Below are 26,265 nucleotides of genomic sequence, written 5' to 3'. Positions count from 1 at the left end.
CGTGTTTGGTTCCGGTTGTGTGTGTACATACGTGACCTTGGGTGTTCTGCATGCTCTTGGTCCCATGCGTCCGGACGTGTTTTATAAGTGGTGTGGTCCGAGCCCCAGGTACCCAGGTCCTGGTGGGAGTTGCCATCAGGGGAGGTTGAGGCGGAGTGGCCAGGCCCAAAGTGGGCATCAGGCAATGCGTGACATCTGAGCCCTCTGCCCCCTTCCTGCAGGCCCCACCCTGGCCCCGCTGCCACCTGCAGTTCCCCCGCACTGCACCCAGACCCCCTACGGCTGCTGCCAGGACAACATCACTGCTGCCCGCGGTGTGGGCCTGGCTGGCTGCCCCAGTGAGTATTTGACCCCAACACCGACCCCCAGCCGGGTGGAGCCATGTAGCCGCAGTGACCTTATCCTGCCCTGGCCTTGCAGGCTCCTGCCACTGCAACCCACATGGCTCCTACAGTGGCACCTGTGACCCAGCCACAGGCCAGTGCTCCTGCCGCCCAGGGGTCGGGGGCCTCAAGTGTGATCGCTGTGAGCCCGGCTTCTGGAACTTCCGTGGCATTGTCACCGACGGCCGGAGCGGCTGCACTCGTGAGTGACAGGGGCGACGGTCAGTTCCCAGGTGGGCACTCCCACCTGTCCACCTTGTCACTGTGTTCCTCGTCTCACCTGCTCAGACCCTGGCCTGATCCGCACCAGGCAGGAGCTGGGCTGGGCTCTGGAGCCAGTGGGGAAACCAGGCGTGGACCTCAGGTTCTTCCCCCTGCCCCCCAGCCTGCAGCTGTGACCCCCGGGGTGCTGTGCGGGACGACTGTGAGCAGATGGCAGGGCTGTGCTCGTGTAAGCCTGGGGTGGCCGGACCCAAGTGCGGGCAGTGTCCGGACGGCCACACCCTGGGCCCTGCTGGCTGTGAGACAGGTGAGGGCCGTGCCTGGCACCGACCTTGGCTCCCTTTGCTGGGGGTGGGGCCGCCATAGGGGCCAGGCCTCCTCAGCCAGCAGGGCCCCCCGTGTCTGCCCCAGACTCCTTGGCGCCCGAGACCTGTGCTGAGATGCGCTGCGAGTTTGGGGCATCCTGCGTGGAGGAAGCTGGCTCCGCACACTGCGTGTGCCCAACACCCACCTGTCCAGAGGCCAGTGCCTCCAAGGTGAGGGGGGGGGCATGTGGAGGGCGGTAGGAGAGGCGAGGGGCCTTCCGCCAGCATCCTTGCCCTGTGCCCCAGGTCTGCGGGTCGGACGGAGTCACCTACGGCAACGAGTGCCAACTGAGGACCATCGCCTGCCGCCAGGGCTTGGACATCTCTATCCAGAGCCTTGGCCCGTGCCAGGGTGAGGCCCAACCCACCGCCCCAGAACTGACCGCGAAGGCCCGACACTGGGCTGACCACCCGACCCAGCCCTCCACTCAGACTCTCTTTTTCTTGCAGAGGCTATTGCTTCTGGTGCCCGCCCAACATCTCCTGCACCCGTGGCCACCTTGGGGCTCAACGTGAGCAGGGCGCTGCCGCCCCCACCCAGCGCCCTCCCCCTGACTCCCGGCAGTACCCCTCACAGCCGGCCCACTCCTCGACCCTCACCGGGACCTCGGACCACTGCCCGCATCCCCAGGACAACCACGAGGCCCGTGCTGACCATGCCCCCCACGGCCCCTGCCACAGCCCCCAATCTCGCCACATCTGCCTTTGGCGAATCTGGCAGTGCTGATGGGAGCGGCGATGAGGAACTGAGTGGTGACCTGGAAGCCAGTGGGACGGGCTCAGGGGGTGAGCATGGGCCCAGGGATGTGGGGGACAGCGCCCAGGAGGGCCACCCCTGGGGCTAGGCTTAGACTGTCCTTTCCCAGGACTCGAGCCCCCTGAAGGTGGCAGCGCTGTGACCCCTGGGCCACCCCTAGAGAGGGCTTCTTGCTACAACTCACCTTTGGGCTGCTGCTCGGATGGCAAGACGCCCTCGCTGGACACAGAAGGTTCCAACTGTCCTGGTGAGTGGGTAGCCGGGGGCTGGGGTGGAACGTGAATGGTGGCCTGGACACAGCCAGGAATGCTGTCTCCCCCCACCGCAGACAGGAGGCCTGTCCAGCAGGTGGGCCCTCAGGGTTTATAGTCTTCTGGTCTTGGCACACACACGTGCGTGGTCTCGGGGATTCGGTGTAGGCATGCACACGTGTGGCCTCGGCCCTCACGCACGTGTGGGTGCCTAGGACCCTGTGGCTAACTTCTTTCCTATTGCAAGCCGGCCTCGGGCACTGCTCCAAGAAGTCTGCCTGGTAACTGATGCCAGCCCTGCCCCGGGTCCCCACTAACCTCATGATCATCTGACTAACCACCACCTGCCCTGCACCCCGTGTGGCTTGCTGCTGGGGCCTGTGCCCGTGGCCAGCTCAGAGGCCAGGCAGGGCCTCACTGCCCCCTCCTCCACAGCCACCAAGGCGTTCCAGGGTGTGCTGGAGCTTGAGGGAGTCGAGGGGCAAGAGCTGTTCTATACACCGGAGATGGCTGACCCCAAGTCAGAGCTTTTTGGGGAGACCGCTAGGAGTATCGAGAGCACAGTACGTATGGGGCCCACAGAGCAGGGCTGCACTTCCCTCCCGGGACAGACCCAGAGACGGGCTGCAGCGAGAGGGCCTGACAACCCGGCCTGGGCAGCTCCCCGGAGCCTTCACCCGCTCCGCACCCACAGCTGGATGACCTCTTCCGGAACTCAGACGTTAAGAAGGACTTCCGAAGTGTCCGCCTGCGGGACCTGGGGCCTGGCAGCTCAGTCCGAGCCATTGTGGACGTGCACTTTGATCCTGGTGAGTTCCCTACCCTGGGCCCTCCCAGGAGACAATAGGGGCGCTGTGTGGGGCTCCACCGTGCTCAGTGTCCCCTCCTTCTCAGCCACGACCTTTAGGGCGCCCGACGTGGGCCAGGCCCTGCTCCGGCAGATACAGGCCTCTAGGCGCCGGTCCCTGGGGGTCAGGCGGCCACTGCAGGAGCACGTGCGCTTCATGGACTTTGGTGAGTGCCCAGTCTGGCCAAGTGCTGTGGCTTGCCTGTCCTGTCATCCCCTGCGACCCCGAGGACCCTTGTCCCTGCTGGCCCTCCCTGTGCTCTGCCTTCTGGGTATCCTGACAGTCTCCGTAACCCTCAGACTGGTTTCCTGCGTTCTTCACGGGAGCCACCACGGGAGCCACACCTGCCGCCGCCACGGCCAGGGCCACCACCGTGGCCCACCTGCCTTCTGCTGTGACCCAGCGGGCCCTCTACCCCAGTCACACAAGCCGGCCTGTTGGCAGGACCACAGCCCTGCCCACGACACGCCAGCTCCCCACCACTGCCCCCCGTCATGTGCCTGGACGCCGGCCCTTGCCCCCAGGCACCCAGCAGCCACCAAGGCCCTGTGACTCCCAGCCCTGCCTCCACGGAGGGACCTGCCAGGACCAAGACTCAGGTGGAGGCTTCACCTGTAGCTGCCCAGTGGGCAGGAGGGGAGACACCTGCGAGAAGGGTAAGGGTCATTCACACTGGAGAGAGGCAAGGGGCAAGGGTCGGGGCTGCACCAAGCCACCGTCAGGAGTTGGGGGCTAGGCACCCCTGAGCCGGGGACAGGGCTGGGGATCTCCAGTTGGAGGAACACGCAGGGTGGGGCCAGGGTCTCCTGCACCCTGCAGCCGGTCCCTCCCCGTCCCCCTGCAGCACTGCAGCCCTCACTGCCAGCCTTCGGAGGCCACTCCTTCCTGGCCTTCCCCACCCTCCGTGCCTACCACACACTGCGCCTGGCGCTCGAGTTCCGGACGTGGGAGCCACAGGGGCTGCTGCTCTACAATGGCAACGCCCGGGGCAAGGACTTCCTGTCACTGACGTTGCTGGGGGGCCGCGTGCAGCTCAGGTGAGCATGCAGGGCTGCCTAGGCCGGGGTGGGATCAGGGCCGGGGCATACTGGGGCGGGGGTGGTCAGGACTGGAGGTGAGGCGGCTCAGGGTTAGGGCGGGAGGCTGAGGTTGAGCAGTGGACCTGACTCCTTTTCGCTGTGCTGACCGCCTGCTCCCATCCCCCAGGTTCGACACAGGTTCGGGGCCCGCGGTACTGACCAGCTCAGTGCCTGTAGAGCCTGGCCGCTGGCATCGCTTGGAGCTGTCTCGGCACTGGCGCCGGGGTACCCTCTCAGTGGATGGTGAGACCCCTGTTGTGGGCCACAGCCCCAGTGGTACGGATGGTCTCAACCTGGACACAGACCTCTTTGTGGGCGGCGTCCCAGCGGACCAGGCTTCCGTGTGAGCATCAAGGAGGGTGGGGTGCCCCTGATCCTGGAGCCCTGACCTTGGTCCTGACCCTTGACTCTTGTGGGTGGAAGGGTGAGCGTGGATGATGGCAATGACCCTGATTTGATCCTGATCCTGATTCTGTCACCCCTGGGGTGGCATCCCTGACGACCAGGGATGGTCCTGCTGGCTGCTGTGTTACCACTAAGGAGGGGCTAGGCTGGCCCTGACCTTCTTCCTTGAGCCTTGACCCTCAACCCACTTCTTGGTTCTGTCCTCTTTGTGGGACTAGCCATCTTGTGAACAGCAAAGGGGCTGGGGCTGGGGATCCTGGCTGACTGGGGGGCGGGGGGCAGTGTCACAGGGGGCTGTGAGGGAGGATGCCTTTGGTCTCTGGCCTCTGACGCCTGACCCTCATCCTGGCGGCAGGGTGCTCGAAAGGACCTCCGTCAGCGTTGGCCTCAAGGGCTGTATCCGCCTGCTGGACATCAACAATCAGCGGTTGGAACTCAGCAGCTGGCAGGGGACAGTAACCCGAAGCTCTGGTGTGGGTGAGTGCAGGGACCACCCCTGCCTCCATAGGGCCCTGTGCCAGGGACTGCAGGCTGGTGTGTTCCCTTGTCAGTGCCCACCCGGCCGCTGTGGTGAGGGTGGAGCCTGGGCCGGGTGCTGGGGCAGGGGGCACAGCTGTGTGTCTGTGGGCAAGGGTTCAAGTCTCCTGGGACCCCTTCCTGTCTCCTTCCAGGTGCAACCTGTAGTGATGGCGAGAACCCCTGTGAGCCGAACCCTTGCCACGGGGCAGCCCCTTGCCGTGTGCTGCCTGGGGGCGAGGCCCAGTGCGAATGCCCCCAGGGACGAGGGGGCGCCCTCTGTCAGACAGGTGGGAGCACTGGGCTGTCAGGGCTGGGAGGAGGGTGAGGAGGAGGGGTTTTGGATTGAGCATTAGTTAGGGTGTGGGTTCGGTTTGGGGTTAGGATCGGAGGTCAGGCTAGCGCTAGGGCTTGAGTTAGGCCTGGGGCGCATAGATCAGTGGGGTTCCAGGGAACCCCGGGGGTCAGGGCCCAGCCCCCTGTGTGACTGCTCTCTTGTCTTGCACAGTCTCCAAGCAGGATTATCCCCGGCCCTTCCTGGCTGACTTCAGCGGCTTCTCCTACCTGGAGCTGGAAGGCCTGCATACGTTTGCGCGAGATCTAGGGTCAGTAGGGACAGAAGGGGTGGACGAGGGGGAAGCGTCCCGCCAACCCCGTCCAGCCATTGAGACGCCCCCACCTGACCCTGCGTGACTCCAGGGAGAAGATGGCGCTGGACGTGGTGTTCCTGGCCCGTGGCCCCAGTGGCTTGCTCCTCTACAATGGGCAGAAGACGGATGGCAAGGGGGACTTTGTGTCACTGGCGTTGCATGATCGATTCCTGGAGTTCCGCTATGACCTGGGCAAGGGGGCAGCGGTCATCAGGTGCATCCTCTTGGGTGGGCGTGGGGGTGAGACTGGGGACACTCGGCAGTGTCACTCAGGCTCCTGAGTGGGCAGGCTGGCAGGGCCCAGAGCCCGCTCACGGTACCCCCTCCTCACCAGGAGCAAGGAGCCAGTGGCCCTGGACACCTGGACCAGGGTCTCACTGGAGCGCAGTGGCCGCAAGGGCGCCATGCGTGTCAGTGACGGGCCCCGAGTGCTGGGGGAGTCCCCGGTGAGTGTCCCCGGGGCCATGGACCTCCCACCACCAACACCCCTGCCTCCTTCCTCCTCCTCCTCCTGGGAGGCATGGCAGCCCCCACCCCACAGCTGGCTCTCACTGAACTGTTTTCTCCCCCGTCTGTCCTGTGCCTCTGTCTGTCTGTCTTCTTTCTGCCCTCACTGCTCTCTGGCCCTTGCTCTGCAACCCCCACCCTGCTCTTCGGACACCAGAAGTCCCGCAAGGTACTGGTCTCTGCTCTCATCCTGCTCATTCACCTTCTAGAGTAGCCCCTACCCCCACTAAGTCCCCACATCGGCCGTGTTTGTGTGATTAACTGCCTCCTAGGTGGGCTGGCGGGCGAGGGGGGGTGGATCACTGCGGGCCAGCGGGGCTGCTGATCTGGGGCTTAGCGTCCCTGTCTCTGCCCAGTGAGCTCCCTCACCCAGCACCTCCCCTCAGGTGCCACACACAGTCCTCAACCTGAAGGAGCCGCTCTATGTCGGAGGGGCTCCTGATTTCAGCAAGCTGGCCCGGGCAGCTGCAGTATCCTCCGGCTTTGACGGCGTCATCCAGCTGGTGCGTGGGGCAGGGGCAGGGGTGGTGGCGTCGTGAGGAAGGGCCCACCCATCCCAGAGTTGCCTCTGTCCCGGGGCAGGGGCTGCCATGGTAGGGAGGACACCCGGCAGGACGGAGGTTCTCCGCCTCTTATCTCCCTAGGTCTCCCTGAAAGGCCACCAGCTGCTGACCCAGGAGCACGTGCTGCGGGCAGTGGACGTCTCGTCTTTCACACACCACCCTTGCACCCAGGCCTCGGGCCACCCCTGCCTCAATGGGGCCTCCTGCCTCCCTCGGGAGGCCTCCTATGAGTGCCTGTGTCCCGGGGGCTTCTCGGGGCTTCACTGCGAGAAGGGTGAGCGCTGCTTGGCGCTTAGCTGAGGCTGGGTGGGGTGGAGCCCCGCCCGAGGTGACCCTCACCCCGACTATCTCTCAGGGCTGATTGAGAAGTCGGCAGGGGATCTGGATGCCCTAGCCTTCGACGGACAAACCTACGTTGAATATCTCAATGCCGTGACCGAGAGGTAACGTGCCGCCTGGGAGCTGGGCACCTCCTCTGCCCTCTGTTGTGTGTCAGGTCCTATCTGTGCGTGCTGTGCTGGGTAAGATGCCCAGACCCTCCACAGTCACCCTCAGCTTTGTGGCCAAGAGGGGAAGGCCCAGCGGCGCCTCCACCTCCCCCCCCCCCCGTCGACTCGGCCACCCACCACCTTCCTCCACCCTCCTTTCTCACCACCTCTGTCTCTTTGTTTCCAAGCGAGCTGACCAATGAGATCCCAGCGTAAGTAGCACCTTGGCCCCCATCCCCGCCTTCACTCTCACCCATTCTCAGTTCCTCATCCATTGGCAGCATGCCCCTTGCCCCACCCCCACTGAGGGCAAGCGCGAAACTTTCCACCCTGGTGGAGGAGAGTGGGGTTGGGCTGCCGTTCGTGCCATGGAAGGGTTAGTTCCCTAGCTTGGCAGTGGGAAGATCCCCATTCCCGGGACCTGTGCTGAAGCCCAGTCACCACGTCCACCCCAGCAGCCACTGCCCTTGACAGAGGGCCCCAGCAGAGTGTGCACGTGTGTGTGTGCATCAGAATACCTGTGTGTCTGAGTATGTGGATGCACACGGGTCCGTGTGCGGCGTGTGTATGTCACGTGTGTTTGGACAAAGGCCTCTCCCAGGCGGGTGAGCCCTCGGTCTTCATTCCACGCCACCCCATGCCTCACCCGTCGATCTTTGGCCTGGGTCATGCCCGCCAGCCCCACGTGTACCCACATGTCACTGCCCCGGCTCTGTGGTGGGAGAGCCGATTCCCTGGGGTCCCGTGTATCTTCCGCGCGTGCGGGCTCTCTCACTCTCCATTGCTGGGAAGGGGACGTGGGGCGGGGCTTCCAGGTCGCCCCACACAACCCCCCCCCCCCCTCCGCCGACCCTGCGCTACAACCTGTCTGTCCCTTGCTCACCTGCTTCCCCTCTCTTCTGGCTTCTAAGTCCTGAAGCTCCGGATTCCGGGGCCCTCCCCAGGTGAGCAGTGACATCCCAACCCCCGCTGTCTGTCCACCTTGCTCCTCTGTTTGTGTGTCTGCCTGTCCGGCCACATCCCCTACCATCCGTCTCTCGGCCTGTCTGTTCCGTGTGGTTGCCCGCCTGCCTGCCCGTCCGGTCTCCCCGGTCTCATCACAGCTGCTGTCATGGCCCTTGCCCTCCCGCCTCCCCCGTCCCATCCCAGGATGCCCTCCCGGAGGCGCTGACCAGCCTTCTGCCCCGCAGTGAGAAGGCAGTGCGCAGCAACCACTTTGAGCTGAGCCTACGCACAGAGGCCACACAGGGGCTGGTGCTGTGGAGCGGGAAGGCCACAGAGCGGGCTGACTACGTCGCTCTGGCCATCGTGGATGGGCGCCTGCAGCTGACCTACGACTTGGGCTCCCAGCCCGTGGTGCTGCGTTCCACCGTGCCGGTCAACACCAACCGCTGGTTGCGGGTCAGGGCACACAGGTCAGTGAGAAGCCCGGGGCGCGCCAGGAATAGTGGCGGGCGCTGCCTGGACTTGCCCGGCCAGGGCGCGCCCAGTCGCTTGTAGCCAGGGCACAGGCTTGAGGTGGGGGCAGGGCTAACTCACCCGAGGTCACTGCCAGTGATGGGGGGAGGGACCGGAACACACGGGAGAGGCAGTTATGGCCAGGGAACCCCTGATCTGAAAAGAGAGTCCCTGCTCTACCCAGACGCTGTTTGGAGACCTGTCCATACAGCCTGAGCCTGGCCGTCCCTTTAGCAAAGTTTAACCCACAGGAGGCTCCCCTGCGCTAGCCACAGGGTGCGCTCCTGGGGATCGGTGCCACCCATTCTGGCCCCCAGGGGTGACGGCAGCGGGCCCGGGGCAGGGCTTCTGGCGAGAGGGATTTGGGGGCTCAGGATCTAGGGGTGGCAGGGTGTGCCCTCTGGAACCACCTGAGGGCCTCACCCCACCACACCCCCAGGGAACAGAGGGAAGGATCCCTCCAGGTGGGCAATGAGGCCCCTGTGACTGGCTCTTCCCCGCTGGGTGCCACACAGCTAGACACAGACGGAGCCCTGTGGCTGGGTGAGTGTTTTGGGGGAGGCCAGGGAAGGGGTACCCAGGGGTCTCAGAATCTGAGGGAAGACCTCATCCCTTGGGGCTGGCAACTCAGTGCCATCTGAGTCACCCATCCAGGACAGCCGACCCACTGGCTGGGATAGTCCTGTCCCCTCTTGTCTTAGGCCCTGGGCGGTTATGGGGCCAGGAGAAATGCTCCAGCCTCCTGGCCACGTGGCCCCCCAGGGCACTGACAGGCCTCAGGTAGCTCACCTGTCCTTTTCAGTACCCGTGGGTCTGTCTGCTGGCTAGCGTCCCAGATTGCCCATCCCCGTGTCACAGTCGGGTGGCCTTCCTTCTGTCTTCTTGCAGGTGGCCTGGAGAAGCCGCCCATGGGCCAGGCCCTGCCCAAAGCCTACAGCACAGGCTTTGTGGGCTGCCTCCGGGATGTAGTGGTGGGCCAGCGCCTGCTGCACCTGCTGGAAGATGCTGTCACCAAGCCGGGGCTTCGGGCCTGTGCCGCCCCGTGAAACATACGCCACAGCCCACCAGCCGCCCTGCTGTCATTATTTTCTATTTTTGTAAACTCATTGCTTTTTTGATATGGTTTTCTTGCCTGTATGTTGGCCAGAGGGACTGCTGGACCGGCCTCCCTCCCATCCAGACAGACGAGCTACAGAGGCAAACTCCGTGTCAAGGGACTTGCAGGGGGAGGTGGTGCAGGCAGCGTGGAGGGCTTGACTCCAGCGCTAGTCTCAGGACGTGCCTCTCCACCTCAGGCCACCGTGTCCCGGCCCCTCGTGCTGTGCCTCCCCTGTGTGTCCACCTGGGCCGGGCCTGTGTCCCCAGAGCAGGAAGGCGCTGCTGGGGCTTGAGGGGGCCGTTCCTCCTTGCAAGCCCTCAGGGGCCTCCTCGGTTCCCACTTGAGCTGCTCCTGCCCTTGGCGTGTGCGGTAGGCCGGGGCTAGCCTCGAGCGCAGACCGGCCCCTCCCAGGCCTCCTGTGCCAATACTGTGACTTAGAAGCAATGTTACTGTTGGGGCTGTATATTGTACCCTTCCTTCCAGCCGTGTCCGCCAGTCCCAGAGTGCTGGAGAGCAGAGGCCAAGCCCAGGCCTGGTCAGGGCACCTTGGCCCTTAGTTGGCCTGCCTGTCCATCCGGCCACCCTGGACATAGCTGTGTCCCCTCCCTGATACCCCAGGTCCCATGAGGAGTCCTGAGAGGGAGCAGGACCGCTGTGTGATGTGGTTGATGTCCACTGCCTGCTCGTTTGGGCAGCCGGCATCCCCCTCTCAAGGATGGATGTTCGGGCCTGACCACCAACCTTTATGCATTGATTTTATTTGACACGTGGAGTGACAGGGCCATCGTTCTTCCTGTCCTGGCCCAAGGGCGGCTGAGGACTCCACACAGCAAACTCCCTCTCAGGTTCTGGCGTGAGGGTAGTTGTCATTGTCCAAGAATGACCGGGGGTCGGCCGAATGTCTGACCAAGGCCAAGGGGCGGGTGTAGAGGCAGCAGAAAAAACTGCAACGTTACGCCACGTCCTGTCTGTCCCCCCCACCCTCCCCTCCGTGGGGGTAGCAGCCCCAACACCCCCACATCTGGGACTGTGTCATGTTACTAACTCCAGTCTGTGTCTGTGTCTGTGTCAATCACCGTGAATTAAAGTCTGAACACTTTAAAAGAATTGCTGGCATCTGTCCACACCAGACACCGTCCTGAGCCCTGCCTGGCCCGGTGATGACCCACCTGGCTGGCTTCCATCCCATGGCTTCTCATTCAACTGTATGGTATAGCACAGGCTGCAAGTTCTCTTAGGAGGCTCTGGATGAAGGGGGGTGCCATACACTGGGGATCAGGGCTGGTTTTCACAGAGTGCTGGTTATGGTGGGGGTAGGGGCATGGAGGCCAGCCTTGGATGGGACACCTTGCGGGCAGCAACCCCCGTGTGTGCGCGTGTGTGTGCATATTTGCACATGTCATCTACGTGCATGCGTCTGTGAGCACAGGATGGGAAGGAGGACTGTGAGGAGAGGGGCAACGGGGTGGAGGGGCAGGGTAGGTGGGGAGGGAAGGAGGGGGGCCTGGGGGTCAGCCAGAATGGGTGGGTGGGGCAAGCTGCCCTTTCCACTGGCTCAGGAGGGAGGGCAGCCGTTGGAAAAATACCCATACACACAGGACCCGGGTGACCTATTAGCCCTTGGGCATTCACATTTTCATCCGTTATTCTTTCGCTGTTTTGTTCAGGAGATGTGTATGGAGTAGATGCTGTGTTCCCATCACCTGGTCACCTGTCAGGTACTGGGGATGGAGGGGAGGGAAGCCCTAAACCCCCAGTGCTAGGGAGGGATTGGCAGGTGAGATGGAGGAAAGGAGGGCGGGACTAACCTGGGGCTCCGTGAAAGTTCCAGGAGGCCTGGTGCTCAGACCCTGGCCTGAGGATGAGCAAGTTGCTGGAGCAAGGGTGTAAAGGCCTGAGGTGGAAAGAGAAAGTGCAGGGCCAGCCCAAATAGCTGGAGGCCACACATGCAGGACCGTGAGGCCAACAGCCAAGCTGGTAGGAACAGGCGAAGATGGACAGGACAGATCTTGGGGGGGTTTGAGCCGGAGTTGCTCGGACTTCATGAGAAGGGCTCCTGATGTGTGAGAGAGTGCTGGGTCCCAAGTACTAATAAAAAGAAGAGGGGTGAGGTACCTGGGTAGCTCAGTTGGTTGAGTATCTGACTCTTTTTAACTTTTTTTGAGAGAGAGAGAGAGAGAGAGAGAGAGGGGGGGGGAGGGGCAGAGAGAGGGAGACAGAGAGAGAATCTCAAGCAGGCTCCACACTGTCCTGCTGGAGCCCGCCGAGGGGCTCGAACTCACAAACCGTGAGATCATGACCTGAGCCATAAACAAGAGTTGGACGCTTAACTAACTGAGCCACACAGGTGCCCCCAAGCATCTGACTCTTGATTTCAGCTCAGGTCATGATCCCAGGGTCATGGGATCGAGTCCCACATTGGGCTCTGTCCTGACAGCACGGAGCCTGCTTGAAATTCTTTCTTTCTTCCGCTGTCCTTCCCCCACACACGCACGCATGCTCTCGCTCTCGCACTCTCTCTAAAAAAGAGAAGAGAGGGATTTGGGAGAAGAGTGGATAGGCCTGGGCTGGGCTGGGCAGGGGACACTGATGGAGACCCTAGGGCGCCTGGGTGGACACCACCCTGATTTCATGTGGAGGGGCCGGGCTTGAGGAGCTGAGAGCCACCTGAATGGAGCCCAGGAAGCCATGTAGTACCAGGTGGGAGGGGTGCTGAACTGAAGTCCAGCACATAAGGGAGCGGGTGGACTGCTCTGGGCGTCGAGTGAGGGGAGAAGAGGACCTCACACCAGGAGGTTAAGGAGAAGGTGGGCCGGTGAGGCCGGGAAGACCAAGAGTGTCTGGGAGCTGATGCTTCCAGAAGGAGGGGGCTCTCAGGGTAACTGCTGCTGAGGGTCAGGACCCGCAGGTGGCCAGGTGAGGTGACCTGGGTGAGTGGGAGAGGAAGCTCGGTAGCCAGAGCTGACCTGCTCTCCACATTGGTGCGTAGGGATCTAGGATCAGGGGTTGGAAGCTGCAGAAGTTTCCGTGCCTTGGTGTACCACTCCTGAAAAGGTGGCAGAGGGGAGTTGAACAGGAGAGGGCCCCAAAATTCCGAAGGAGGGAATCTCAAGGTTGAGAGCCCAGGTAAATTAGGGTGGTGCTCCCCCGCGAGAGGCTTATGAAAGGTGGTTTGGCCAGTGGGGGCAAGAAACAAGCAGACAGGGGGCAGCTGTAGCAGAAGCAAAGGCTCTGAGGTGAAGGGGGTGTCAGCATCACTTAGGACGTGCGGAGACTGCCTGGTGCGAGTGGCAGAGGTGGAGGGGGGCGAGGGAAGCCCCGTTTCGTAGGAGGGGTTAGAGGAAGATGCGGTTATCACAGTGGATCCGGTAACCCATCCTCCACCTCAACACTTCAGGGGTCTCCTCCTCTGGCTCCGAGTCCCCTCCCCCCACTCCCCATGAGGGGAGCACATCCCCCCTCCCCCCCATTAAGGAGGCAAGGCAGGAAAGGTCTGCGGGTTCTGGGACACGCGGGGGCCGGGACTGATCCGCTGTCGCAGAGCGGCGGAGACGGCTGGCCAGGCTGGGGGCCACTCGGACCCCTGCCGCCCGGCTCCCTCGCCCTCCGAGCCCGGGACTCCCGCGTGAATCCCCTGGTGCTGAAGTTGGGCGCCCTCGAAAACTTTTGCTTTTATCCCAACTTCTCCCAAGCGCGAGAGACGTGTGGGCGTGGCGCCTTTAAGGAAGCTCAGGGACTGGGCTCCGAGTGGGCGGGGCTCCTGGGGGCGGGGCCTTCTTGAAGCGGCCCGAGGGCGCGGCCGCCTAGACCCGCCAAGCGCCCAGCGTGGAGCAGACATGACCTCGCGCAGGTGAGCCAGGGCCGCTAGGTGGCTTGACGCCGCGACCCCTGGAGATGTGCTTTGGGTCCGACGGGCACCGACGGGTTAGCGGTGATATGTCCCCAGGCCTGACCTCCTGGCGCAGCCTCTCTCCACTGCCAGGCCCTTGAGGCTGGGCCTCACCCAGGCAAATGAAAGGACTCTTTCTTAATGGGAGGTGAGGGGCTGGGCCTGGGTGAAGGTCAGAGGTACCCTAACTCTAGGGAACAGAGCATGCCCTGCAGGTGGTGGGTAACAGTGGTTGGAGCCTAGAATGGGCGGCAGGTGTAGACTCTGCCCAGCTCCTGGCTCTGTTTGGGCCATCGGAGCTGTTTTCTGCCAGGTGGGGGCTACCTCTTCCTTCCCCAGGCCTGAAACCCAGGGCAGTAGCACTGAGGGGTCCTGCAGGGTCTAGTTTCCCCTGCTCTAGACTCGGTCCCTTGACCCTGCCTAACTGTAAGGACCAGCTCCCCCTGGAGAGGCTCGTCTTTGCTCTAGACCCTCCTGGGGCCGGGTTTAGGGGGCAAGCTTCGCAGAAGGGATTCGAGAGCCTAAGCGGCCGCAGGTCAAGCCAGCTTCCTGCCTCCGTGGAGAGGGAAAATGGGAAATGTGACAGGAACTGGGCACTTCCTGCCCTTTCTGCTGGATCCCTGCTATCTGGGTGTGTGCACACACGCATGTGAGCTCAGACTCTAGCGTGCATGTGGATGTGAGTGGGGGGTCATACAGGTGTGAAACACATATCACTAGGGGCTGGGTGAGGCCAGAGGTCACAAGAGGGGTCGTGCTAGGACCCTGCGTGACTCCCTAGATCAATGAGGGGCTGGACAAGGTCTGGGCTTCAGGGTCCAAGGGTATCTCTCTGCCTGAGCAAGATCCTTGGCCCAAGGCGGACGCCACTGCCTCCCCACAGCTCCCACCAGCAGTGCCTCAGTGATGAGGGTCCCGGGATCCCTATGAGGGATGTGGTTAGGAAGCAGCCAGGCACAGAGGCCTCCATCAAGGTCATAGGCTCAGGAGTAGTGGAAATCGGAACTTGTCAGCTCCAAAGCTCTGTGATAATAGCCCAAATTGAGGGAGGAGGAGGTTTTGAGGTCTGGTTGGAATGACCTCTCAGACTCACCTCAGCCTCACTCTTAATTGTTCTCCAGACAAGTTCTGGTGCTCAGAGAAGGCCCAGTCTGTGTCACAGGCTCCAGCCTGGGAAAGCCCCGAGTAGGGCTCTGCCCGCCCTTGCCAACCCCTGTCTGCCCCACCCTGTGGCGACCATCTGGATTGTCACTCCTCTGGCCCCTGGGCCCCTTGCACACCCCTGTCAGGCCTGGGCAGATCTGACTAAAACCCAAGTAAGATCTATCCCCCTGTGCCCAACTCCACCTCGTGTCCCTTTCCAGTCACCCTCTGGCTTGTGAGCCAATGGGCACCTCTGTCAGCTCTGCTCACTCAGGGGCTTCTAGTGCTGTGGGGCAGAACTGGGTGCAGGTACATTGGTACTGATGCCTGGGAGGGGGCTGGATCCTACAGTGGGGTGGGGGGCCTGCTACACCCCTCAGGCTTACCCTCTGTTCTAGGAGTTGGAGAAGAAGGTGCATCTCTGGTTAATTTAGTTCTATATAGACAGGGTGGACCTTGGTTCAGTTTCCTCTTGGACCAGAAGGGTCAGGGTCTGAGGATGGGACGCTGGGAGCAGGGAGAAGGAGAAGGATTATTGCCCGTGCTCTGGGGTCCTGAGGCCTGCAATTCTAACCCAGAATCCTCCACTGGCCTGTGTATTCCCCACCATCGCAACAGCATCTGCCCTGCAGGAGTGTCCAGCCGCTGTATCGTGTGTGTAGGCGTGTTGACAGGCTGTCCGTGTGCCTTCCAGGGTTCCAAGGTTGGAGCAAGGCCACACGGGGAGGCAGACCAGCCAGTGCCCTGTCTGGGTTCAGGCTGATCCGTTGGGTGACACGGGCTTCCCTGGGCTCCAGAGCACTGACGGGGCTCAGCTGGGCCTTGAGGAGTCCGAGCCATTAGACCTGTTGGGAGCCCAGTATGCCTTGCTCACCCTGCTTGCCCCCCTTCCCTGGGCCTGCAAGGACATGTCACCAGGGCAGAGCTGAGTCACTGACCCATCACAGAGCAGGGAGCGCTTTGGCACAGAGGTGACCCTGGGCCCTGGCACAGAGAGGGTATGGGACTCGGAGATGGGGACCTGTAGCCTCCCCACCTCCTCCCTCCCCCTCAGCCGGGGCCAGCAAGCCTCCTGGCCTCCTGGGTGTCAGCTCCACCTCGAGGCTTGGTTGGGGGATGTGAGGCCCTGCCTCAGCCTGGGATTCTGGAGGGCCGTGGTGTGAGTGGCTGCAACCTCTCAGGACGCCCCGCCCCTGGAGATTTCCACCTGATATACCCGGCGGCAGTTTGTGGGGAAGAGAGGGCAGTGGAAAGTATGACTGAGAGTCCCTGAAAGGACAACAAGGTACCCTGCACCCCTCTCTGTGGCTTTGACTCTGGGCCTCCACCCTCCACCCCTGTCCCCACACTCTGGGCACTGCCCATCTTGGACTGGAATCTGAGGCTGCTGTGGCCAGGGGCAGCGGGCATCTGGGCACAGGATGTGGTTCAGCAGAGTAGGTGGTCCAGGGTGGAGGGGTGGTTGGAAGCTTTCTTCTGGGCTCGGGTCCCCCCCGCCTCCACAGTATCTCATCACGGGTCCGGCGACAGCACAAAGCCATTGCCCTCTTCCCGGTGGCCTTGCCCACTCTCCTGTGATGGGCTCTGGAGGTCACCATGTGGCATCTCCTCTTCTAGGAAGCCTTCCCTGGCAGCCTCACCTGCTGGACCACTTGACCAAAAATTGCCCCCAGGTCTGGCTCCCCTACAAACCCATGTCAGGGAGAACTCAAAACGCTATGCTCAGAATGTGCTCAGGAAGTGCCTGGACAGCGGTAACCCCCATTCCCCAGGGAGAGTGAAAACAGGAGTGTTGCTCAGGCTGGGTGGCCCCAGGCAGGCCACCTGAGCTCCCAGGCCTCTCTGAACCAACACATGGACCCTGGGGAGCCATCAAGGTCAGAACTGAGCCTGCCCTCAGTGAAGACAAGGCTGACACAAAAGTGTAGAGGTGCCCATGGGCTGTTAACAGATGTCCTGTGTAGAAGGTAGGACAGTGGTGGGGGCTGCAGTAAAATGCAGAGACGGTGAGCCGTGCCCAGCAGGGGTGGTTGGTTCTGGGAGTGTTTGGGAGGTAGGACAAGAGGGCTCTGGGGAAGAGAGCACGGAGGGGCTGCGGGTTGGTGACCTGAGCTGTGAGGGGTGGCGGCTCCCTTCACTGAGTGAGCACCACGTAAAAGAACAGGGGCTTGTGGGCATGGCCGGGAGTTTTCAGTTTTGCAAATGTTAAGATAGAAATGTGGCTACGCTTCCAAGTAGAGATGCCGAGGGGAGAAGTACCTATGAGCCCGGGTGGGGCTGGAGGTGTAGAAGGCGCACGGATGCGTAGGCACACGCAGGGCACAGGAGGGGAGCTCTGACATCGACGGGTCAGAAACAGGAGGGCCCAGCAAAGGGTCCTGGCCAGATGAGGCAGAAAACCAGGGGGGAGCGGAGAACACGTTTCTAGAAGGAGGCAGGGTGCCCGTGTCAGTCAAATGCTGCTGAGGACTGAGGCCCGACCACAGGTCCCCGAGCCCGATGGGCACCCTCGATGCTGAGGTCTCAGTAGGGCTGGAGGGCAAACGGGTCTGTGAGGACTCAGGCAAGGGCGGACGGTGGAGAGCAGCACAGAGCAAGGGAAGTCTCTCCTACCGCTGTCAATGGTCTCCGAAGCCACACGTGGCCCTCAGCGGTGAAATGTGGCCGTGTGACTGAGGAACCGGGTCTTGACTTTGCTGAATTTTCATCCATTTACATTCACATTTCAGCGTGCTGTAGGCTGCTGTGCTGGGCACGCCCGTGTAAACTGTGCACACAGACAGCTCCTTGGAGGCGTCAGGACGGGCCCCGAAGGCAGGAGTGAAAGGAAGCCTGATGGACGAGAAGAGCCCAGAGGAGAAGGGTCCTGCAGCTTTAGACGCGTGGTCTGATTTCCATTGTAGAAAAGCCTCCACAGGGCAGGACCATCGTTGCTCCTATTGTTGGGTCAGATCTAAACCTGGGCCCGAAATTCCTGCCGTAACAGGGAAGCAAAAGCTACGAGGGCAAAGAACACAGCAGTTCTGACCCTGGACACGGGCTTATGCACAGCCCTGAGTGAGGGCCCTCCTGGCCTGTCCCCCACTTCATGGCAGAGGCTGTGAAGGAGGACAGTCCCGGGAGGCAGGGCGGGGGGCAGAGGCGGGGTCCCTCTCAGCCTACACTCCCCCCTCACCTCTAGTCCTTTACCAACACCTGCCTCAGTCTGTATCAGGCCCCACGGTTGGCAGAAGGAAGACAGCTCCTGACCTGACCTGCAGCTGCCCAGGCCCTTCTCTCAAGTGAAGCCCATCCATCCACCCACGCCCCCACCGTCCGTTTACGTATTCATTCACTTCTTTTTTTTTAATTTTTTAAAATGTTTGTTTATTTTTGAGAGACCGAGCACGAGTGGGGGAGGGGCAGAGAGAGGGAGACACAGAATCCGAAACAGCCTCCAGGTTCTGAGCTGTCGGCACAGAGCCCGACGCAGGGCTCGAACTCATGAACCGAACCGTGAGATCGTGACTTGAGCCGAAGTCAGACGCTCGACCGACTGAGCCACCCAGGCGCCCCACGTATTCATTCACTTCTTAATTCAAGTACAGTCACTAATACCCAGGCACTGTTTTCGCCCCTGGGATACAGCACTGCACAGAACAGTTTCTGCCCTTTGCAGCTTAAATCCTTAAGTGGGAGATAGACAGTAAACCAATAAATATATCATGTGTCAGAAGGTGACAAAAACTATGAAGAAAGATAAAGCAAAATAAAATAAAGGATGAGAAATGAGAGGAGTCCTCAGCCATATGGATGTGGGCCAAGGGAGCAGAGAACAGCTAGTATAAAGGCCCTGTGGTCAATGACCTCACGTGAGTGAGGAGCTAGGGCTGGGGAGAGGGGTCAGGGTGGAAGGTAGACCTGAGCCTGTAGGCTGTGCTTTTGTTCTGGGGCGGGGGACAAGGGTGGTCGGGAGGGCTGACTAAGCGACTAACACATTACGGCGCGGTTCCTGGGGCTGCGGCTGGTGCCCCTTGGGAGGTGGTAGCCAACACCACACCGGAAGGAGTGGAGCGAACAGGGTCTGTTGATGGGCTGTGAGGGCAGGAAGGAAGCCCTGGGTGACACTGGAGCACCCCAAGTGCCTCTGGCCTAGCTGGGATGCCCTGGCAAGGCCGGAGGGACCAGACACAGAGTTTGAGGCGAGGTTCCTAATGGTAGCTGTGTGCAGGTGCTGGAGGGTGTCTGTCCCACCCCACCCCAGCTGCAGGGGTCTGCCCATTTGTGTCCCTAGGACCCCATAGCCCCACCTCCTTCCACACAGGCCTCAGGCCCTGTGGTCATTACCCATGCGGGGTTCGAGCAGGGGGGCCAAAACAGGCACCGTGGGTGGAGGTTGGATGTGGGCCGGGATTTTGGGGGACGGGGGGGGGGGGCGGCCGGAATGTTAGTGTCACCCCAGCTCTCTGGGATCACCAACTTGTGGTCCTCGTGCCAGGTGGTTTCACCCCAACATCAGTGGAGTTGAAGCAGAGAGGCTGCTCCTGTCCAGGGGCCAGCACGGGAGCTTCCTGGCAAGACCCAGCAAGAGCTGCCCAGGGGCCTTCACACTGTCTGTCAGGTGGGTGAAGGTGGGTGGGTGCTATGGCCAGGTGTGAACGGGCCTGAGGCTCCAGGAGCCTCAGCCATCTGAACACCCCCAGCTGGGGGGCTGGTGGGGATCAGTCTCCCTCTCTTCCCAGAGGGGTGTTGGGCATCATCCTGGGCAGTAAGGATCCCTGCTGGGGGCTGGACATCCAAGAATCCGGGTCTTGTCGGGAGGTGGGAGCCAACGGTTTGGCAAGGGGTGGGTGGAAGTCTGGCATTCCTGACCAGATGGCTTCTGAGCAGGAGGGAGTCATTTAGAAGGGCCCGGTGAGGTAGAGCGTTGTCAGGACCTCCCTCCTGCCCTCTGAGGGGTCTGGCGTGCTGGACAGGGGCCTCGGTGGCCCTGATTATGATCCCGTGTCCTGGGGATGCTCGCAAACGCTGCCCACAGGGGGTCTGGCTGGAGGCCATGAAAGGGCCACTGCGTAGGGAGGAGGAATGGGAAAGGGCTGCAACCAGCAGAGTGGTGATCAGGGCTGGGGGGGTGGGGGGAGGCTTCCAGAAGGCCTCTAGATCTTCCCAGTTTCTCTGCTAAAACTGAGGCAGCAGGCGTCATGATGCCAGCCCTCAGGATGGACTTCCTCCACCTCGGAGACACTGAGGTTCTCCCTCCAGGGGCTTCCCTGATAGCATCACATGCTGTGACCCTGGGAAAGCCATCTTGAGGGCCCTGTCCCCAGTCAGCTGGAGCCCCTAGGCAGGTGGTCTGGGGTGAGGCAGAGCCCCTTGCGGAGGGCTGTTTTAGCATCTGCCTCCAGGCCAAGGCAGAATCAGGCCTATGGTCTGCAAGGCCAGTCCTGACTGCACGGTGGGGAGGAGGCAGCGGGGGTGGGGTGTCCACCCCCCATGGTGGGGCCCCCACCCTAGCTGGACACGGAGGGGCCTGTCCTTGGCTGTTCCTGATGGAGGAAGAGCACACAGGCAGAGATGTCAGGGCTGGAAAAGCTCAGGGACTGTTCTGGAAACTGAGGGAGGTGATGGGAAGAAGGGGGTTGTGGGGACAGACCCCCCCCCCACAGCAGTGATTGGTGCGCCCACCCTTCCAGGCGCCATGATGAGGTGACACACATCAAGATCCAAAACACGGGGGACTACTATGGCCTCTACGGAGGGGAGAAGTTTGCGACGCTGGCCGAGCTGGTGCAGCACCACACAGGCCAGCACGGGGGGCTGCTCCGCGAGCGTAGCGGGGCCCCCGTCGAGCTCCGGCACCCACTGGGCTGCCGGGACCCCACATCCGAGCGGTGAGCGGCAGGCATCTGCATGTTTGTGAACGTGTGCGTGTCCGAGGGGCGCGGGGTGTGCTGGGCATGGCCCCCGGGCGTCCTCTGCCCTCCACGGCTCAGGCTCAGGCTTGGGCACAGCTGCAGCAAAGTTGAGGGAGTGTCCCCTGGGGTTCTGGGCACTCCCTGCAGGGGTGGGAGTGGACAGCAGGAGCCCTGTTGCCAGTCTTGTACCTTCCCTCTGGCTGGTGACTCACGTGGGCAGTTTTCTCCAGCCTCAGTTTCCCTGCCTGCCCTGCTGAGGCCTGAAGAGGCTGCATCTGCCAGGGAGGGGGCTTGGAGCGGGTCTGGGAAGGTGGCCCTGCCCCTCCTTGCTGGGGACCAGGCTGCCACCTGGTGGCCACCCTGGGCCCCGCAGAGCCCACCTGTCTTGACTCCTGCCTTCTCCCGGGTAGGGTGAGGTGAGCTGGGCAAGGCAGGTGTACTGCCGGGGCCCTTGAAGTCTGAGTGGGTCTGTCTGTCTGTCCCTGTGTCTGTGTTCTGGCTCGGAGCCTTCTGGCTGCAGGTGGGTCCGTGTCCCCTCACCTGGCCGGGCCATGGCCTCCAGTCTCACCTGCACTCCTTCCCACCTCCACCTGGCCAGGTGGTACCATGGGCACCTGTCTGGACAGGAGGCCGAGCAGCTGCTGATGGAAAAAGGACGTCCGGGCACCTTCCTGGTGCGGGAGAGTCGGAGCAAACCCGGGGACTTCGTGCTGTCGGTGCTCACGCAGCCGCTGGACAAGGCAGGCCGCCGGCTGCGGGTCACACACATCATGATCCGCTTCCAGGTGGGAGGTGGCAGCAGGGGTGAGGTAGGGGTGTGACTCGGGAGGCGGGCAGCGGCCGGGCCCCTCATTGCTGCCCCTACAGCCAGACGGCACGTATGACGTGGGAGGTGGGGAACGGTTCGACACTCTCAGGGACCTGGTGGAGTGCCACAAGAAGAACCCCATGGTGGAGAAGTCGGGGGTCGTGGTGCACCTCAAGCAGGTACGCCCCAAGGCACATGACCCTTAGGATCCGGAGCGAGCTGCACCCCTGGGGTGGGAGGGCCCCAGGGGCAGCGGTGCCCAGGAGAAAGGATGCTAGCCAGTGCCGAGGGCAGGGTGGCCGATCTGGGGCCAGAGCAGCCGCCCCTGGGGGGCGCTGTGGGGTCTGCTGGACCCTGCGAAGCCTGGACGCAGGCCTCTCCGTGCCAGCCCCTCAAGGCCACGAGGATCAATGCCGCAAGCATCGAGAGCCGAGTACGGGAGCTCACCGGGGCCACTGACACCGGCGAGAAGGCCAAGCAGGGCTTCTGGGAGGAGTTTGAGGTGCCCGCCCCTCTCCCCACCGCCCACTCTCCCACGGACTCCCGTCCTTTGGTGCTGGGGTGAGGGCCAGCAGAGGGGAGGTAGGTCAGTCACTGAAGGCTCTGGGGGAGGGTGGGGCAGCAGGCTGCTGAAGCTTCTGCCCCCCCCCCCCCCCCCCCCCGCCCAGATGCTGCAGCAGCAGGAATGCCAGCTCCTGTATCCCCGGAAGGAGGGACAGCGGCTGGAGAACAAAGCCAAGAATCGCTACAAGAACATCCTTCCATGTGAGGGCCAGGGGCGGGGGCTTCGTTCGGGGCCAGAGCTCCATCCACTCCATGTGGGGCCCATCCGGCAAGGAGGGGCCCTGGGGAGGTTGAGGCCGGATGTCACTTCCCACCACCGGTGTGACTTTTTCCCTCTTGCACATTCAGGGCTCCTTCCTCCCTCCTCCTGCTCACCATGCGGTCAGCAGGCAAGGAGGCAGGTGGGTCCATCCCCCCCCCCCCCCCGGAGACCCGAGCAGTATCTTCCCCTTCCCAGTTGATACCACCCGTGTCACCCTGCATGACGTGGACGACAGCGTGCCTGGAGCCAACTACATCAACACCAACTACATCAGGGTGGGTGTGCGAGAGACAGGTGTGTGTGGCCGGCTGTGTGCGTAGTCTTGCATGGATCCGACAGACATCCTGAGCCATGTGTGGACACACCAGTCACCCCACCCCCCTATTATGAACCTGGAGCTCTTTCTGGCGGGCCCAGGAACGATCCATGGACCCTGACGGGACAGTAGACATTGTTGGAGAGGGACTGTGGTGGTTTCCAAGGAGTCCTCGGAGTGGGCCGGACTAAATATTGGTCCTGAGCTCCTCCCTCACCTAGGGCAGGAGGGGCTGTGTGTGAGCCACCTGCGGCTACTTTGCACATCGTTTGCATAGACTTGCATCGTCCTCTGGCACTTTAAATCCTGGAAACTGCAGACACCTGGCCCCCATCCCCTTACAGAGTGATCCAGAAGAGAAGCCAGGCCATGGACAGGGCAAGGTATACATCGCTACCCAGGGCTGTCTGCAGACCACAGTGGCGGCCTTCTGGGCGATGGTGCACCAGGAGAACACACGTGTCATTGTCATGGCCACAAGGGAGGTGGAGCGAGGCCGGGTATGAGCTTGGGTTTGACAGCCCTGTCCCCACCATGTGTTCGTGTGGTGGCTGGCCCAGCCTCTCTTCTCCTGCAGCCTTTGGGAAGCTGGGGGGAGTGGTGGACCACTCTGGAAAGACCCTGCGGATGCATGTGCATGCATGAGTCCCCACAGGGCACAGGGGCAAGGGCGCAGGTGGCCTTCCAGCACAGCTGATGCAATGCACCCTCCCTCCCAGAACAAATGTTTCCGATACTGGCCAGAGCTGCATGGCCGCCAAGAACATGGCCGTGTGTGTGTCTGCAACTTGGCTGAGCACCAGGCCCAGGGCTACTGTGTGTGGGAACTGCAGGTGTGGCGGCCAGATCAGGTGAGCCTAGAGGGCCACAAGATATGCGGGGCCAGGGTCACAGTGGTCAGGAAGTCCCCAGGTCTGCGCTGGGGGTGAGCCCTGTGCTGGGAGAGAAAACCCACCCACCCATGTGGCTCCATCCAAGCCCATCGGCCTTGGGGGTATTCATATCCCTCAACCCAGTGGGCACAGTCCTGGCCCGGGCTCTACTGGGCAGTGTTCACAGGCAGGCCACAGTCTCAACCTTAGGCCGCTGGTCCCAGGTGCCCGGCTGCAGGGTGGCCTCACACCCACACCGCCTCGCCCTCCCCAGTCTTTCCCTGCGCCAACTGAGCAGGTTCAGTGCCCTTCATATGCCAGTGGTACCTATTTTCGTGTCAGGCACAGATCCCTTCCCATGCCCCACCCCGTCCCTTATGTCTAACCATCCCTTTGGTTCTTCCCAAATGGAGGTCGTTGTCCCTGAAACTTGCTCCCTCACCCCATCACACCCCCTTCCTTCCCCTAGGGGCCTGAGCCACCTGGGGCCATCTGAGGGCCCCCACGCCCTGAATTCCCTATTTCCCTCCCAACCCTTTCTGCTCAGCCTTGACCCTGCTGGTCACTCCTTATGGCAATCCCCGCCTGCTCCCATGCCCTGGGGGTGCGGAGGTCACGGCAGTGCCACTCTGACCCTGTGGCCCGGCCCCGCCTGGGAACTGCTCATTCTGGCCTGGCTGGCACTCACCAGCCCGCCCTGCCCAGGGGGAGCCACCGCGCACAGTGAAGCACTACCAGTACTTCAGTTGGCCAGACCACGGGGTCCCGGCCGAGCCGGCCGGCGTCCTCGACTTCCTGGACCAAGTGAACAGGGCACAGAACAGCATGCCAGGGGCCGGACCCATGGTGGTGCATTGCAGGTGCGATCGGGGATGGGGTGGGCGGGCAACGCAGGTGCCACCCGAGGCGGGGCCGCGGCCTTCTCCCCTAACCTCTTCCCAGGCCTCCTGGTCCGTCCCCACAGCGCCGGCATCGGACGCACTGGCACCATCATCGTGATTGACATCCTGGTGGACATCATCCGCAGGCAGGGTGAGCCGCGCGGCCCCCTCCCGCAGGCCAGCCCCTCCTATCTAGGCCCTCTCCTCCCGGCTACCCCGCCTCCCCGGCGCCGGCCCCGCCCCCCGTCTACCCCGCCGCCCGCCCTCCCCCCCCCCCGCCCCGCCCCGTTCCGCCCTGAGCGCGCTCGTGCCCAGGTCTGGACTGCGACATCGATGTGCCCAAGACGATCCAGCTGGTGCGACGGCAGCGCTCGGGGATGGTGCAGACCGAGGCGCAGTACAAGTTCGTGTACCTGGCGCTGCAGCGGTACATCCAGGACGAGCAGCTGCGTCTGCGCGAGCAGGTGGGGGCGGGGCCGGGCTGGGGCGGGGCCTGCGCCGACCGCACCCTGGTGACCGGCGGGTGTCCCCCCACCCCACCCTCACCCCGACCCCCCCCCTCCCGCGCCAGCCGCCAGAAGAGCACGAGCATCTGAACGCGGGCCTCGCGTCGGCAGACCCGGGCCGCAGCCCTGGGCCCGCGTCGTCCCGGGCACCGGCGGCGTGAGTGGGGCCGTCAGGGCGCGGGCCCGGGTCCCGGGGTGGGGGCGGGACGGCGTCGTCTCCGGGAGTGGGCAGGCCGTGGGGGGACGGGATCCCGCGCGCCTGCGCCGGCCGAACCCTCTCTCCGCCCGCAGGACCCCAGAGGGCCCCGGCGGCGTGTAGAGAACCTGCGGGGCCTCGGGCGGTGACGGTCTTCGCGTGCGCCGCCCGCCCCCCCCCCCCCGCCCCCCCACCCCCCAGGGCCTGGAGCCGCGGCTGGAGGCGGGAGCCAGCAAGAGGCACTCCTCGAAAGACTGTGTTCAGCACTGTACAGCCCGGAGCTTGTCCCTGAGTGCTGGGGGAGGGGTCCCGGAACCCTCAGACCCTCACTGGCCTGGGCCTGGATGCCTAGAAATGGGGAGGGGCAGTCGGGAGCCCCGAGTGCCCCTGCCCTTTCTGGGGCTCCCAGGTGAGGGAAGAGGGGGAAGCAGGGCTTCAGGGCGGTGGTTTGTCGCTCACCGGGGGGCCACCAGTCGCCACCCGCACAGCACAGTGACCAGTGCGACCCCACGTGTGCCACGTTTGAGTGTCGGCCTGTATGTGTGACGCGAGTCACCGACGAGCAAGTGGCCAGTCTGTGCTTGACGGGACTGTAGCCGTTGGTGTTGTGCCTAGCTCCCCTGTACCCCAACCACCCCCCTTCAGAGCTGGTCTTCAGCCCCACCCACAGCACAGGTTACATGTGGAAAATGCTTCATCAGGGAATGTGCGAGATGCCCATGTGAGTGCGTGTGCGACGTCACGTGCCTGGCGTGGGTCTCACGTGTGGACTGGTGTGTGTGACGGGTGTGATGTCGCCCGCATGTAGTCTGTGGCCACACCCTCCCATCTCGGAAGGCCCTGTGGCTTTGTGGGATCCTCAATAAAATGCCTCGTTCTCAGTTCCGCGTCTTCGTTGGGGTCTGGGGCCCAGCTTCTCGAGGGTCTCCCTAAGCACCCTCCCTATCCCAGGCTGGCCAGAAACCCCGCTGGTTGGAACAGGAAGTCCCGGGCTTTGGGGCGAGGGGCGAGGAGTCTGAGGCCTGGCGAGCCGGAACCAGCCTGGCCTCTCTTCACCGTGCTAACTGGCGGTGTGGGATTCCTGGGGCCGACAGCAGGAGCGGATCCGGGCGGCCACCGCACCTCGCGGCTTCACCAGCCAGGCCGGGCCCAGGGAGGATCCGTGAGAGATCTTCAGGGACACACTGGTGGTCACTTCTGCTTCTGTACACCCTTAGGCCTTGGTTCCCAGGAGCTCAGTCCTGGGGTTCTACGACTTCTTGGGGTGACACCTGCTGCGTCCATAGTGGGGGGCTCTGAACCATGCCAGGGCCCCGCCCCACTCCGGCCCAGCTGCTCCAGCC

At 62.9% G+C, this 26,265-nt stretch overlaps 2 protein-coding genes across 11 annotated transcripts in view; both read left to right on the top strand.

Annotated features, from left to right (window-relative positions):
* Window positions 1–10,698, top strand: part of AGRN (agrin) — a 34,578-nt gene extending 23,880 nt beyond the window's left edge. For 2 of the 7 annotated variants that reach the window (XM_078452567.2, XM_060625220.3), the window contains 25 exons: window positions 222–338; window positions 421–585; window positions 769–912; window positions 1,017–1,141; window positions 1,217–1,322; window positions 1,421–1,756; window positions 1,837–1,974; window positions 2,414–2,541; window positions 2,673–2,787; window positions 2,873–2,992; window positions 3,126–3,482; window positions 3,671–3,863; window positions 4,033–4,248; window positions 4,666–4,787; window positions 4,982–5,116; window positions 5,335–5,431; window positions 5,526–5,690; window positions 5,811–5,922; window positions 6,141–6,152; window positions 6,370–6,486; window positions 6,628–6,820; window positions 6,902–6,989; window positions 8,225–8,449; window positions 8,932–9,035; window positions 9,381–10,698. In XM_078452567.2, the coding sequence (XP_078308693.2) occupies window positions 222–338; window positions 421–585; window positions 769–912; window positions 1,017–1,141; window positions 1,217–1,322; window positions 1,421–1,756; window positions 1,837–1,974; window positions 2,414–2,541; window positions 2,673–2,787; window positions 2,873–2,992; window positions 3,126–3,482; window positions 3,671–3,863; window positions 4,033–4,248; window positions 4,666–4,787; window positions 4,982–5,116; window positions 5,335–5,431; window positions 5,526–5,690; window positions 5,811–5,922; window positions 6,141–6,152; window positions 6,370–6,486; window positions 6,628–6,820; window positions 6,902–6,989; window positions 8,225–8,449; window positions 8,932–9,035; window positions 9,381–9,538 (3,788 nt within the window). In that variant the 3' untranslated portion in view covers window positions 9,539–10,698. Of the gene's footprint in view, window positions 1–221; window positions 339–420; window positions 586–768; window positions 913–1,016; window positions 1,142–1,216; window positions 1,323–1,402; window positions 1,757–1,836; window positions 1,975–2,413; window positions 2,542–2,672; window positions 2,788–2,872; window positions 2,993–3,125; window positions 3,483–3,670; window positions 3,864–4,032; window positions 4,249–4,665; window positions 4,788–4,981; window positions 5,117–5,334; window positions 5,432–5,525; window positions 5,691–5,810; window positions 5,923–6,140; window positions 6,153–6,369; window positions 6,487–6,627; window positions 6,821–6,901; window positions 6,990–7,945; window positions 8,184–8,224; window positions 8,450–8,931; window positions 9,036–9,380 lie in introns of those variants that run through there. The other 5 variants (XM_078452565.2, XM_060625218.3, XM_078452566.2 and 2 more) reach the window with 4 other exon arrangements.
* A 2,670-nt stretch (window positions 10,699–13,368) lies between these two features.
* On the top strand, window positions 13,369–25,803 carry LOC132671424 (tyrosine-protein phosphatase non-receptor type 11-like). Of its 4 annotated transcripts, XM_060622218.3 has the most exons (15): window positions 13,369–13,441; window positions 19,101–19,223; window positions 20,296–20,493; window positions 21,116–21,302; window positions 21,385–21,504; window positions 21,714–21,827; window positions 21,994–22,090; window positions 22,347–22,426; window positions 22,812–22,967; window positions 23,187–23,318; window positions 24,045–24,199; window positions 24,304–24,371; window positions 24,536–24,684; window positions 24,792–24,883; window positions 25,018–25,803. In XM_060622218.3, exons 1-15 carry the CDS (start codon window positions 13,428–13,430, stop codon window positions 25,043–25,045), a joined length of 1,713 nt encoding a protein of 570 aa, XP_060478201.3. In that variant the 5' UTR covers window positions 13,369–13,427; the 3' UTR covers window positions 25,046–25,803. The 4 variants fall into 4 exon arrangements, 2 of the variants coding, with proteins under 2 accessions (XP_060478201.3, XP_081652651.1); XR_014138138.1 differs by having other exon boundaries at window positions 24,536–24,883; XR_014138139.1 differs by lacking the exon at window positions 21,714–21,827 and having other exon boundaries at window positions 24,536–24,883.
* The last annotated feature ends 462 nt before the right edge of the window (window positions 25,804–26,265 follow it).

Source organism: Panthera onca, chromosome C1, assembly GCF_046562875.1.
Source record: "Panthera onca isolate mPanOnc1 chromosome C1, mPanOnc1 haplotype 2, whole genome shotgun sequence".
NCBI classification, from domain to species: Eukaryota; Metazoa; Chordata; class Mammalia; order Carnivora; family Felidae; genus Panthera; species Panthera onca.
This window is presented reverse-complemented; position numbering and strand designations above follow the sequence as displayed.